At 38.1% G+C, this 15,129-nt stretch overlaps 1 protein-coding gene across 2 annotated transcripts; it reads right to left on the bottom strand.

The window, feature by feature from the left end:
* Positions 1 to 988: 988 nt before the first annotated feature.
* On the bottom strand, positions 989 to 12,755 carry DET1 (DET1 partner of COP1 E3 ubiquitin ligase). 2 transcript variants are annotated; one of them, XM_001364378.4, is made up of 5 exons: positions 12,617 to 12,755; positions 9,721 to 10,821; positions 6,157 to 6,347; positions 3,275 to 3,466; positions 989 to 1,746 (listed from the first exon to the last, which is right to left on the bottom strand). In XM_001364378.4, the coding sequence occupies exons 2-5, from the start codon at positions 10,804 to 10,806 to the stop codon at positions 1,557 to 1,559; spliced, it is 1,659 nt and encodes a 552-aa protein (XP_001364415.2). In that variant the 5' UTR covers positions 10,807 to 10,821; positions 12,617 to 12,755; the 3' UTR covers positions 989 to 1,556. The 2 variants fall into 2 exon arrangements, with proteins under 2 accessions (XP_001364415.2, XP_056662671.1); XM_056806693.1 differs by lacking the exon at positions 12,617 to 12,755 and adding an exon at positions 11,297 to 11,318.
* Between the last annotated feature and the right edge of the window lie 2,374 nt (positions 12,756 to 15,129).

The following is a 15,129-nucleotide window of genomic DNA, read 5'->3' as shown; positions in this document are numbered from 1 at the left end:
CTCCTTTGTTCAAGTTTTAGCAGCTCCCTATTGCCTCTAGGATAACAACTAAACTCCTCTGCTGAGCACTTAAAACTCTTCATAATCTGGCTCTATCCTACTACTTATTTCATGGCAGACTACTCATCACTCCCCATATACAACCTTTCATATCCCGCCTATGTATCATCATTACATGTTTCCCATTCCTAGAATGCTCTTATTCCTCATCTCACCTTCAGAATCTTATTTCCTTCAAGGCTCAGTTCAGGTACTGCCTCTTCTATGAGGTCTTTCCTGATCAATTTAGTTTTTAGACCGTGCCCCTTCCCAAAATGACTTCCTGTGTACTATGTAATTGATTATCTATGGGAATGTTATATATCACTCACAGAATGTAAGTTCCTTAAAGGAAAAGATTATTTTGCTTTTTCTTTGTATCTTTAATCCCTAGAAAAGCACCTTGCACAAGGTAGGTGCTAAATGTTGGTTGAACTGAATTAAATGGTGTTATTTTGGAGCTAAGGTGAATACTGTGTTTTGTTAACAAGGAACTCTTGAAGGTGGCAGGTACTCATCATTCCCCAATGAGCTTAGCAGAGCTTACTGATATAATGCTTGCTTGTAGCCAAGATGCTATGAATTAGGCCCTTACTACCACAAACAACTAACAAAAGTTTCATGGTATAATGGAAAAGTCCTAGATCTGGAGTCAGGAGAGACCTGGACTCAACTCCTGCTCCCATCGTTTACTAAATGGCATATACTTAATTTATTTGAGCCTTACTTTTCTAATCTAAAAAATGGGGATAGCAAAACCAGAAGTGCCTAATATCACATGGTTTTTGGGAAGTTCAAATGAGATAATGTATGTAGAGTGTTTAACAAATCTTGACTTTTTTTTAGCAAATGACAAGTCCCTAATTCTCTTCTAAAAACTGAAAATGTGAAAAGCACAATAAGGAATTTGAAATAATTAAAACAAAAGAGAGTCTTCAAACCACAGATATATATATAAGTAAGAAAATATGTCTTTTATTTTTATTTAAAAAGACAGCCTTGGTTTTTGGCTAAATGAAAAGGAAGGAGCAAGGACTTAATCAGTTATCAGGTCTGGCCACAATGGCAACTAATTGCTCTGCTTCAGGCTGCATACCACTGTCAAGAAAAGAAGAAAGAGGGAAAAATAGTGGAAAACTCTCATCTACTCCTTGAAAAGATATGTACACACAGACCTCCCTCCACTAAAAATAATTAAAGGACTTCATTTTGGGCAATCCCTTATTGAAAAAGTAAGAGACATTAAAATTATAGGACAGTTAAGATCATGTTTTGTTTTGTTTTGTTTTTAAAAAAAAAAAAAGTAAGTTATCCGGGGTCCAACTCCTCTCTTCTGGCTCATGTTTGAGTGACTATATAGTCCAACCAAGGTTTACCAATACAGACCTTGGTTCCAAAGGAATGATGCTGGCACCTAAAATACTCTGCTTTCTGATCTGCAGAGATGGGAAGGGGGTGTAAGTCTTAGAAGGCAAGACAACTTGGCTTTGGTGGGTCCCCAGCCTTTAGGCAACATCCTATGTGCAACTGTGTCGCATGTGGAAGTTGACAACATACTCAGCATTAGTTCTTTGCACTGAGATGGCAAAGGGCTCAAAAGGGTGGAAGGTAAAGGCGACCAGGCGTCTAACTGTGTGGTTGATGGGGCGGCCCAGAAGGCCTGCCTGGATCTCAAACTTGAGCAGACCAGAATCCCGGGCATAGAACCTGAATGGAGGAAGAAAAGAAGAAAAAGAATAGTATTTATATTCTCCACCATTTTAGGGCTAACAAGTGATCAATATGCTTCATTGATTTCCCCACTATATCTATTCTAGGACAAGCTAGTGGCAGTAGAAAGCATGCCAGGCTTGGAGTCAGGATGATCCGAGTTCAAATCTGACCTCAGACATGGTCTATCTATGTGATCTTGGACAAGTCACTTAACCTCTGCCTTAGCTTCCTCGTAAGATAATGATAGCACCACCTCCGAAGGTTGTTGTGAGGATTAAAAGAGATAACATTTATGAGAGACCTGAAACATAGTAACCCTTATTTTTCTAAATTTTCAAAACAAAGAAGTCTAAACAGTCAACCATGAAATTACAGATTTAAATCACTTTTAAATTCCATTATCATTTGAGGGTCGTTTTCCTCCCATTGATGATCCCAGCAACATACTGTCCAATTACCTATCTTAAAACAGCTGGGTCCAAATCAAAGTAAACTGTTACTATGAAATGTTTCTTCTGATACACTCCACTCCATAAAAATAAAGGTAAGATACTATAGGTTTGTTTACCTTTTAATAAAAAACAATGAAACCAGAGACTTTTGTAATCATTCCAGCATGTTCAAGGAATGCACATGGAGAGAACAAGGACCCCTAGTGTCCTCAATAAAGAAGATGCAAGAATCTCAATGGTTTTAAGACCTTCTTATGTAGGGATAGGTTTTCATAAGTCAACATGGTATAGTAGAAAGAATACTGAATTGATCAGAAAATCTGCATTCTAGTCCTAGCTCTAGCCCCAAACAAGTTGAATGGCCATAAGTATGTTGGTAAACTTCTTTAGGTTTTATCTGTAAAATCAAAGTGTTTAATGAGTTCATGTCTTAGCTCTCCTTTCAGTTCTAAAATCTATGATTCTGTAAGTACTTAATTGTGTTCAACAGAATAGTAACAGTATCCAAGTATACATATGGACAGGGTAATTCCTAGCCTAAAATTTCCCCAAAATATTATTTTAAATATCTTGTCCATTCAACAAATTGCCCAATTCTCAAACTGTCTCTGCATTTGCAAACTTCCAGCTCAAAAGAGCTGCTCTGATGACTGGAAGTAGATAGATAAGACTATCTGTCTTGACAATACAAATTATAATTATGTAATTCATTACTTAAGTAATTATAGAATACCCTTTCCTGAATATCTTTAAAAAGAGAAGGCACACTATATAATCTTAAATAGTTCACCTGGTAAAATGAGAAAGGATTAGAATATTTGTGAATTTCCTTCTAGTAAAATGCTAGATCAAAGTAATAACCAAATTACAGAAATGACTGATAAAGGTGATTATGTATCCCATTATTTTATTCTTCCTATCTTTTCTAAAGAGCACATGAAGCTCTGGGAGACATGAAAAGTAGAAAGGACTGCAACATCAGGCAAACTAAATGACTTCTGGCACAACAAAACTGAATAAGGAGTCATAGCTTAATGTTTTAAGGTGGTGAGGGCTATGTTGCTCTGTACCTGATTGGGTGATCTCCACAAGTCTTGGGCCGCTCCATGACAGACACCCACTTATCGTCATAGCTGAAGAGAGACAGATCGAGGTAGGGACTGCCACTGTATGACTGGGCACTGATGGGGAGCTGACCAAGCAGCCGCCGTACTGCCTCTGTGTGGCCTCCATATTTTGCATTTACAATAGTGTCTTTAAACCTAAAAAAATCAATCAGTATAGCAGAAAATCAGGACAGAAAATTGTCAGAAAGCACATAATATGAGTTCAGAATTTAAATCTACAAACTTATGGGTTTGTAGATAAAATATTATTGAAAATAATATAACTCAGTCTATTTGTTTTCCAATATTACAGGAACTTCTACCTCCAGCTAAAATTATATTTCTAAAAATGTACTTTCACTTTCATTTACAGGCTTAGAAATAGGGAAATGTGAAATCACATTAAGGAAATCAACACAGGTTCCACAGAAGGACTATAGACAAGAGGTTGACACATAGACTGGAACCCCACAGCTGATCCTGACAAGTTGTGTGAGCATAGGCAAGTCATTTACCTCTCTGAACTCCAGTTCCCTCATCTGTAAAATGGAGATACCTGTCGTAAGTATCTCACAAAGCTGTTGGGACAGTTAAATGAGAAAAGATTATGTAATGCACTTTGCAAACCTTAAAATGCTATATAATTTTAACTATTATTGTTAAGTAAGGCTAGTATTTGTGACAATCGCTGCAGTCCAAGAACAAAAGGCAACTTGAGACACTCTCTTGAATCAATAGCTTTCAAACTCATTAAAGAAACAACTAGAGTTGGTAGAAAACTCAAAACTCTTGGGCTCTTCAAGTAGCACACGTTATAACATTACACTGCTAACTTGTTTATTTATAAAAGACAAAAAGTCAGGAATTTATAATGTCCAACACTTGAGTTGCTACTTCAGAGTTTGCATTTCTACAGTTACCAGCATCTAGGACAATAGACAGATATCTATGTACAGTACCTTGCACATAGAAGATACTCAATAAATACCATATTGGTCCAAAATTGGGCTACCTATCTAAGATAAGAGCTCTTGGAAATGGAAGGAAATATTTTATACACGCATTCACATGTATATATACATATACATGAATATGTATTAATATTAAATATTAAAATATACATATACTCATAAATCATTATAAAAACCACCACCTTAAAAATAGGTATGTTTTTTTCATTTCAAATAAAGATGTTTTTATTCATTTTCCTCATTGTTCAATGCCATTTTGTTGCTCTTTTTACATATTTTCTCACAGTCTTAGTGTTAAATATAAAACTAACCTTTGAATCAAAGACAACATTCCTGTGATCACTAGAAAAATTATAGACTGTACTCAGGTTTTACTAGGGGCAAGTTTGGGAAACAGTAAACCTTATGTTATGAACAATATGGTATTTGTTGAATGAACAAATGGCTCCTATATTTGTCTTCTTTTTGCTAAGAACAAGGGAGTGGCAGATTCCCAAAGGTTCAAAAAATATTTAACTGCTATCAGTATGTGGTTAGTATCTGATTCAAAAAAAATATTGTTGGTCTGAAAATCAAGGGAAAAACCTCATTATCATCCTGTTTCCCTGGGCTCATCACCTCTGGTTCGATTTCTGATTCTTGTTATTGCCTTGCTTATAGCTGTTATATACCAATTTGTAATGGCAGAATACAAATGCCAAATGCTCTCTTTTATTTCTGCTTGATATAGTCTTAGTATATAATGTAAAACTAAACTTTGGATTGAACACATTATCCTATTAACTTCTATAAGACTTTAGACAATATACCATATTCCTGGGGTTACTGGAATGGAGTCAGCTCTTTATTCAACAACACCTAATATAACTCCTAAGCAACGTGTCTCTCATGCCCTGTTAAATGACTTCAAGAAGAAATTAGATATGCTTGTTGATAGATTTCTGCAGGTCCTCAGACCAAGAAGCTTTGATATAATAAAAGAAAGTAGGCCATCTTAACACTATTCATACCTTGTGCTCAAAATACTCAATGAGTCTCCAAAGCCTATTAGATGAAATCAAATCTACTGCTTGCACTCAAGACCTTTTAACACTTGGCCCTTACCTCCCTTAAGTACTTTTACTCTCCTACAAGAATCCTCTACTCCAACTAAAATAGACAACTCATTATAAACCCTTATCTCTGCAGCTTTGCTCATGCTGTTACCCCAGTGTAGAATGTGGTATCCCAACACTTGCCCAAGTCTTATCTTTTCGTCAAGGCCTAACTTAAGTTTCATAGCATCCATGGTTTCTTAAACTGCCCGGGTCCTCAGTAATCATTCCCTCTTCTGATTTCTTATAGCACTCATTCGGCAATTACTGTCATATATTGTTATTAATCTTTTACATATAATATATATATATATACACATATATATGAGGTGCTACATAAATGTGTGTTGGAATGAATATACTGTTTCCAGACTAGAGTGTATACCTTTTTCTCCTATCTCTTTGTATTCCTAGCATGGTGCCCTATGGAGTAGAGAATATCAACTAACCACAGAATTTCAGAAAAGGAAGAGACTTTAAAGTATATAGAATTCCTCCCTCACCCCCACCTACTCCCACCCTTTCCTTCCCCACCAATATGGATGAAGAACCAGAGTCTAGATAGGATAAGTGCCTTGCCCACAGTCAAACAGTTATCGGCAAAGACAGTACTAGTACCTAAGTCTCCTGACCCTGGGTCTAGCACTCCTTCCACTAGACTCCAAATTTATAGGTATGAAATAAGTAACTGTTGTTGATGATGACATAGCTTGAAATATTGGTTTAGGGCCAATATTAATTTAGGGAAGGTCTACTTTTTAAAAGTCTGTCAGAAGCTCACCGGCGTTGAATCTGCCTTGCAAAATTGTTGCTAGAAGCTGAACAGGGAAACTGGACAGCCTCACTGTGCAGAGTGGCATTGCGGAAGAGGTCACAGAAATTCTCAAAGAGTTCCAGCAACTCATCTGAGGTGTTCTCAAACACTGCTATCACCTCTGTCGTCACCATATTGTACACAACAAAGAAGGAAGGCTGAAAAGGAAGAACAAATTGAACTGTTAGCCAGCTGAGTATAACCTATGGTTAGGGTGACCCTTCACATTGGGCTAAAAATTCAAGCTACTGAAGAGAAACAAGAAAACACTCCCACTGTATGGGTAAACGGGGAAACAGGTCCCATGTCTCTAGGTGCCTCAGGGAGCCTCCCCATGGGTTTTATCAATCAAATGCCTCTACCACACCACATTCCCCATTGTAATTGTGTTGCTGAAATTATCAAGTTGGCCAGTTTAAAAAAAAAAAAAGGTTTTCAATTTTTCATTTCAAACTGTGTGCTTCAATTTCCCTCTCCAACTGTTTATTCTTTCTTTGCTCGCCAAGTCACTCTGAGATAAAAATTAAAAAAAAAATACGTTTTTAAAGTGCCAGATTTAATTTTATTTCCTGCTGGGGAAATGATTTGTAGCCCAGTGTTGGATGCTGACAAATTGTTTTCTCCTGTGTATGTACAGTTGAAAGTTCATTTTTTGGCACCTATTTTTTCTCTTAACATTTCCAACATGCAGAGAGGCTCCTTAAGTGCATTGTGTTTTGAAGCTGCCTCAAAAAGTTACATCCCAGTGGCATCCTGCTGCTGGACAAATGAAAATCCAAAGAGGCATTTACTTTTTCTTTTTTGACAGATGCTCTTTTGGACAAAAGCATCTTTATTAACCAGGTGGGATTTGCAGCAATTAGAATGGGGAGTGGGGGTTGAAGGAGTAGGATAGAGTGATGGGAAGAAGCAAAAGGACCTAAAGCTTATGTAAATGATATAGGTGGAAATAGCCAGATATACATAAGAGTTTAGACTTTCTCAAAGTGGCCATCTAGATGCCAAGTTTTCTCAAATTGTTCCTCAGTTTGCTCTGGTCAGCCTGATGATAATAGTCTTGGGATTTTTTGAGGCTCAGTAAAATGCCAACTGGAAATACTCCTGTTACTTTTACACAGGAAAATGAAGCTACTAGACATAAAGTATTTTTATCTTCTGCTATGGTTTGGGCCTGAATCTCCATTACCTGTTCCAGAAGCAAATGGTTCATGCTAAAATATAGCAATTAGTATCATCTAGATAATGAATCTACCTGTAATATAAAGAAACTGGGTAGAAATCTGAAACCAATTTCCTAAGGCTTCATATTTAAATGTACTTTTTTACTATTTGTTTTCATCATACTCATAGAAAGTAATGGATTTTTACAGGAAGTCGGGCATAGAAAATTTCGGTTTGAAGCCACAATTATATAAGAATTGTATCCAAGTATCCTAATTTCTCAAGGCACAATTATTCTGTATCAGTCCAGAGAAAAAAGATAGGTCCAGTTTTAGCTAAGGATCAAAGGATAATTTTAATTGTAATGACAATGATTTGGTAATTTGCCAAAAAAATGATCACTCATATCTAAAATATTCAAATCTTGGCTTAGGTACTTTCTTTAGATGTGGGTAAGCTTTCTGATTTTATCAATGTTTTAAAAAGATATTACAGAAAAATGGAAGTTTAGCTATGCATCTTACATGATTTCATTACATGAATATGCAAACAGGTTTCTTTTCAGCTAAGGTCATCAGAAAAGGGACAAGAGGAGAAATAAGGAACTGTGTAGCAAATCTTAAATAATGCATTCCAAAAGATAGGTGTTCACTAATGATGATTCAATGGGTTCACAATTGAATAACTATGGGAAAGAAAATGGATTACTGAAACGTTCATGAATTTCAACTAAAAATTGAATCTTTTTTATAGAATCGTCACCCTCTCAGATGAAGCAGGTTGGAATAATTTTTCTATAAGCCAGCTAAGCTTCTGAGTCCTACAAAGGCTTTTGGAAACATGACCCAAAAGGAAATCTGGATCTAGCAGACCTAGAGGCTATGAACTTTTAAAATATTTTGATAGCTGTACCTTAACATAATTTATTTGCCTTAAAATCCTGTGTATCTTATTTTATGCATTTAAAAATAATTACTCTAAGGAGTCCATAGCCTTTACTTGCTTGCCAAAGGGTTCCAAAAACAAAAAAGTTAAGAACTTAAAACTCCAGATGACATAAAAATTGGATGTATGGTGTGCTACTTGCCACAAATAGATGAGTCTGAACTATTTATGAAAGCAAGCGATAGGACACTAGGAAGGCAAATAGCAAAGGCATCTCCCAACTTGATCTCTCCATCTGTCAAATTCAAAAAGGTAAGATTCCAAGAAGAAAGGCAGTCTGCTACATTTCAAAATAAAATTTCAAATAAATTGTCTTCTAGGTCCTTGGGTACTCTTAAAGTTTAATTGATCTTGTTGATCTTTGAAAGCTGTCTTTCTTCCCATAAGCAGTTTTAAATCAGTTAATAAACCAGTTTTCACCAAATCTAAATAGGCAGGAGCTGGACAGACATTTTACTTAACATGGGAAAGGGTTAGCCATGTGGCGACCCCTTCAGAGACATACAGTCCTGATTATCCAGAAGCTAGATAATAGAGCTTATGGATCAGTTAGTTCTTCATTACTCCTGTTTTGTTTTGATTTTTCTGCTGTTCAGTAGCTTCTCTTTTAGCTTGGGGAAAAAGTCAATAAGAAGAGGGATAACTCCAATCAGTCAAACTATGTTTATTAATTGCTTTATAGAAGTTTATTGAGGGAACTACCATTTTAATTACTGAATTATCAAAATGAGATTTTCAATTATTAGAACATTTCATTTTACCTTGATGTTTGTCCCCCATTAGCAGAGCTAAATCAGTCAAGGTGGACATATCATCCATGGGTAAGAAAAGTTTAACTTCTAATGTATTTTTGGCTTTTCTCTAGAGAGAGCCCTAAAAATGCAATCCCTCCAAGGCTTCAAAATGAAATTAGACACATATCCCCCAAAATTTCAAAAGGATAAAAATTTCAGCACCTATCTACATTATATAGATCTCCCAGAATCTTTAGAAAAGAAAGGAATTCCTAGAGATCATCCAGTCCATTAAATAAATATAGCAAGAGAAAAATAAATTTGACTTTGGCTTTTATAAAACTAAAGGTGAACAAAACTTAAGACTGAAAACTGAACACAACTCCAGGCCCCTTGAGCTACTAGTACAAAAAGTGGGCAATGAATGATACCAATGTAGACATAATGGAAAGAATATATTCTGGAGTCTGAGGACCTAGATTCAAATCCCACCTCTGATGCTCATCATCCACATGACCTTGGGCAAATCACTTAATTTCCTTGACTTAAATTTCTTCATTTGTAAAGTAAGAGATTGAACTAGATCGTTTCTATAGTTTCCAGTTCTAGAGCTAGAATCCTATGATCCCATAGAAAATATGTATGATCCCTTATTCTACATCTTTCAATGAGGCTGAATGTCATCCAATACCTGTGATGGGTCTGTGACCCGTAGTGTCACTACATCCTCACTAGTGTACTTGATAAACAGGTGATTTTCATCTAGAAGCTGCATCTTCCACATGCGCAACTGTCGTAGCTGGTCAAAATATTGGAAGAAGCGCCTCTTGGCCATGGCACTACCATCCTGCTCTGCTCGGCGCCACAAATATACCAACAGTCGGTGCTTTAGGGAATTAATGAAAGGCTCCTTGTAAGGGTTAGCCATGCCTGTTTGGCTGTCTCGCTGTACCTCAGGGTAGACAGCTGACAGAGTGAGCAGGTCATCCTCATAGCAGAATCGACCAATGGTACGCACATCAATAAAGGTGCCCTCAGGAGTGACCTGGAAGACATGAATGGTCTGCTGCTGTACTGAAAGAATAGCTAGTATGTTCTTATATAAGTATAGCCCTTGATTGTGGGACAAGATCACTTTATCACATTTAAATGTTCGGGTGTCACATAACCTGCCAGTGTGAAGATCAATGATATGAAGGGAATAGTCCTCCAAAGGGGAGCGGGGATTTGGTGTCACTGACTCACTGTTGCGATATACTTCATAAAAAGGAGGGTGAGGCTCTTCAGGGAGGTAGGCAGCAGAACCCACAATGACACAACGGCAGTCATCTGTGAAGAGGCTACATTCACGATTTAGGTGTTCACCATTTGCAGCAACATTGGTAATATGCAGCAAGACAAAGAAGCGTTCAAAGAGTCGGCCTCGAATGTTGACTGACCGTTGGTCATTGCCATTGGCCAAAATTTCACCCTCATAACCCTGCAGTAGGTCTTCTGCTGCCTGGCAGCCCTGGTACTCATAAATCTCCAGTGATGTCTGATCTGAAGAAAAGGCAATAAAGTAGCGCCCATCAGGTGAAAATTTTCGCAGGAAGCAAGGTGGTTTTTCCACATTAACCACAGTAAAGTTGGGGAAGACATTCTGGTGGAATACTCGAACCTGGTGCCAGTGGGTACCAGCCTTGCCTGAGCTGATGCGCCGACGCTCTAAGCGGTGGATAACATTTTGGTTCTGGATTCTTCGAGGTTTGATTGTTGGGACATCATGATCCATCATCACAGCATCTTATTTCTGGATGATTAAGAGCAGAGGTTCATACATTAAAAGAAAAAACAACAACAACAAAAATCCCATTTCCCTTTCCACAGACACACATCATGTCAGTTTACCTAAAATCTTATACCTTAGGGTCACAAAGAAACAGTAAACTTCAAGTCTATCTTCAACATGAGAACAATGGAAAAAGTTTAACACTGCAGAAATATCTCAAGAATGCTTAGCTATAAGGTTTTTACATGGAAAAAAAATCTATGAATCATTGGAGTAGCTGAATTCACAGTAAAAATTAAATCACTTCCTTAGAACATTTTACATCATTTGAAAATACTGCTATCACTTTACCATTATAAGTAGCCTCAATAGACCATGTATGAAGATTTAATTCAAATTAACTTAAATTGGATCAACATTCAATTAAAATTAAACTTAATTTGATCAACTCTGAAACAGAATAAATGCTTAATAAAGGAGCTACAGTGAAACTTACCATGTACAAAACACTATTTTAGTTAAGGACAAGAAGTTTCTTTTCCCTCCAATTCTATACTCTCTTCTACTTTTAAGAGAATCACTAAAAATTAAGCTAATAGTAAAGTTCAGAATCATAGTTTCATAAGCATTTATTTTCAGAATATGCCTCTTTCATCTTTTCTGCCAGTTTTCTAATCCCCCATCCCTTCCACCTTCCATAATAACATTCAACCCCACTGAAAGGATATTGGATTGGTGGGGCCCCTGTCTTCTGATTAACTCTCCCACCTATGCTGGTTTTCTAAATTACTTAGCCTCTCTAGAACTCAAGTTTCATTGGATCATGGGATTCAGAGATGATTTAAAAAAAAACAAACCTCAGAAATTATCTAAACTCTGGGTTTTAAACTTTTTTTCAATCTTGACATCTTTTGGTTTTAAGTAAATCTATTTTAACACAAAAGGAAATACATTCTCCAGTTGCCATGCAAAAATTTATAAGAAATAATGAGACTAGTTTTTCATAAATACTTTATTCAGCAGTAGAATTTTTAGTTTCATAAAGTAATCACTAACACTACCACTTTGGCAATATTTCAATAGGATAATGCAGTTATTTATCAATTATTCTCTCAAACCTCTCAACAAGCTCTATCCCAGATTGGGGAACTCTGATCTAAATAAACCCCTTTCCTTTCAGGGATGAAAAAACAAAACAAAACAAAAAAACACAAATAACTCCCAATATCTTGGAGTTAAGGAGAAGCTTCCCAGGGAGATGAATCTAGACTTCTGCCTCCAAACTCGTTTCTCTTTCCAGGACATCCCACTGCCTCTCTAATATCTGACGGGGTTGGAGTAGCTAATTTCTAAGGCCTTTTCCAGATCTAACTATCTAGGAGTTTGATTGGGAAGGGGCGGTCTGGGAAGGGTTTGGAAGATCTCTCCCAGGGGTCTGACAGTTCCTCCTCACTTCCCTCAAGAAAAGAGAAGGAAGAAGAGTAAGATCCAGAGGAACAGAAGTTATGGAAAGCGAGGATGGGGTGCGGTACAGTGCAAAAAGCGGTGAAAGGCATGCGGTGGGCCATGAGCCTCGCCACTTGCTGCCTGAGTGACCTCTAAGGCCCCTTCAAGCTCTAAGGTCTAAGCCTCCGACAAGAAGGTAGGAGGGACACGGGGCGCACGAATTTCAGGAAAAAGTGGGTCGGGGCTCTGTTAAACCTCGGGGTGCGAGGGCACGGAGATGAAGTGGGGAAAGGAGCCCTGTGTACAATCGGCCCGCGGCTGGGAGAGAACCAGAGAGGCCACAAAAGCGGGGGAAGGGGAGTGTCCTCACCCGTCCGTCCCGCGCCCCCCGTCGCGCCGGGCTCATGGGGCCGGGGCGAGGGGATCCCCGGGCTGCGCTGGACGCGCCCCGATGGCCGCCACAGCCGCCGCAGCCACCGCCATGTTGCCACTGACGCCGGCACCCGGCGACAACGGCCGGGATAACCCCGTTTCCCCCCAGCCCCCCCTCCCTTTTTCTGCCAGCCGACGGAAGTGCGGACCATAGAGATAGAAACGTGCGGAGAGAGCGAGGCGTCTGGGATTCAGCGCGCCACCGCCCGGCCGGAAAGGATAGACAGCGTCCCTTAGTGTCCGGAGGTGAAATGAGGCCACCTAGACCCTAAGCGATCAGGCCTGTTGAAACTGACTCAACAAAGCTGCCCGTCTCTTTTCCTGTTTGCTAGGGACTATGGGGGCAGATATGGGACACTCCTCATTTTGCAGATGAGAAAGTTCCAAAGAAGTAAAGTCACACTTCTAACAGAGTTAGAGTTCCAACCCTAATCCCCCTCTCCTATACTGTAGTAGTACATTCTGCTCACAAGCCACCATTTCACACTGTGTTAATTGCTGATTCTTCAGTGCCTGTTGAATTCCATGCTTGTACCGAAAGGATCAAATGTGTGGAGGAAAGGAAGGTGGGAAGGAGATAATTTGGAATTGAAAATAAAATAAAATTATAATAATAAACAAAATAAATATGTATAAATTTTAATTTTAAAAAAATACATATTTATGTTTAAATTTTAAAATAAAGGATGGTCATTGGCTTTCATGGGAAGTTTGAGATGACTGAAGTAGCTTTGTAGTTTCCTGAAGAAAACCAGCCCATTTTCCTCCTGTTCAACTTTGTGTCCAATTTGTTAATCATTATGGTATACATATTATTATAGGTTGTGCCGTAAATAACATCTGGGTGTTACTGTGTGGCTATTAGACTTGAAACATAGTAACTTTTTTCTTGTAACATTTTTCTCCGATGAATTAAAAATTAAAGTAACAAAGGGAAATGGGGAGCATAGCAGCTGAAGACAAGCTATAATATATTCCCAATAATGAACTTGGAAGAAGGCCAAAGTAAAGATTTCAGAAAAAATTCAGTTGTATTGATCGTGTATTCATATAGGGAATGGTGGTGGTGTGAGATAATGGCTATATCTAGAGTGGTCCACTGTAACCCTCTCAAAGTCAAAATAAAGGAAGACTTCGAATATACTAACTGGGTGGGTAGATCCTCTATGTTGAATTTCTTATAGGGCATTGAAGAACACTCATATAAATGGACAAGCATGAATGGGTTATAATCTGAGTCATGTAAAGGAATTTCCAAATCAATGAGATCAGAGATCCATTTGAGCAAAAGAGGCCAGACTGATCTTAAAATACTATTTGAAGTTGACCATCACCTGCTGCCTACTTGGGTAAAGTTTAAACTGCAGACTCCTTCCTAACCTCCAGCCTTTTCAATCCTATATTCCACTGATCTCATGGATAAAAGAACCTTCAGATTTAACATGGCTGCTCTAGTAATTAGCTCCTAAACAGTGATCATGGAACAAATTTCAAGTCTTTGCTTTCAATTAAATAAACATTTATTAAGTGCTTACTATATTCAAATCAGTTTACTTTGTGCTATGTGTCTAAGATAAATATGTAACAAACAGTCCCTTCTACTAAAAATGCTGGAGCAAAGCTCCAAAAGGGGAAATGAGATGTTCATTCAGTCATAGAATTTTAAAGCAGAAAAAGCCTAGATGGAGAAACTGAAATCAGAAACAGTTAAGTGATTTAATCTAAAGTCAGATGGATAGTAAAATCTGAGATTTGAACCTAAGACTTGTGATTTCAAATTCAGTGCCCTTTCTACAACACCATAAAGCCTGTTGATGATATATGCAATGATGGTGAACCTTTTAGAGACTGAGTACCCATACTAGAACCCTCATACTGCATGTGAACCCCCCTCTTTACCCCAAACAGGGGAGGGAGGTAGTACTCCCATTGGGCTGCTGGGCAGAAGGGCAGGTGATGTGAGAAATGCCCTCAGACATGGTGGAGGGGGGAGAAGAGCAGTCCCCCTTTGGCAGGCTCCAGTTTGCATGCCATAGGTTTGCCAAATGGATATATAGGGATATGTGCTAGGTGTCATGTTTTTCTCCAGATCTGGGGGACTTCAGCTCCCCAGACCTTTCAGTCTGATAAGAAAAGGGATGTGTTGCCTTTACCTCTTTCTGGACCTAGTAGTATGTTGCCAATTCCTAGGTGACTGGGTCATAGGAGCTTGTGAAAGTACAATCTTCTACTTTAAGTAGATCTATTTTCCCCCACCTTTTTTGTTTTGTTTTATTAATGTGTTTTGGTTTGGCCATGGCAAACACTTACAGATTATTTCTACTTCACAGAGGTCTTGAGTAACAAAATAAAACAGTTAAACCAAACTGAAAATATAGTGGCCTCATCTGAAGCATATGTAAAGTAAATGGGATGGCTAAAGGTGGAGTGAGTGGATATTTGGGATAATGA

This window comes from Monodelphis domestica, chromosome 1, assembly GCF_027887165.1.
Source record: "Monodelphis domestica isolate mMonDom1 chromosome 1, mMonDom1.pri, whole genome shotgun sequence".
In the NCBI taxonomy this organism is placed as follows: domain Eukaryota; kingdom Metazoa; phylum Chordata; class Mammalia; order Didelphimorphia; family Didelphidae; genus Monodelphis; species Monodelphis domestica.
The sequence above is the reverse complement of the archived record's forward strand: the minus strand, read 5'-3'. Positions and strand labels throughout refer to the sequence as shown.

Coding starts and splice junctions, on each gene's coding strand:
- DET1 (XM_001364378.4), bottom strand. CDS start 10,806: ATGATGGATCATGATGTCCCAACAATCAAACCTCGAAGAATCCAGAAC. Junction 3,467..6,156: donor GCAAGGCAGATTCAACGCCG/GTGAGCTTCTGA, acceptor TGATTTTTTTAG/GTTTAAAGACACTATTGTAA. Junction 1,747..3,274: donor TGTGGAGATCACCCAATCAG/GTACAGAGCAAC, acceptor TCCTCCATTCAG/GTTCTATGCCCGGGATTCTG.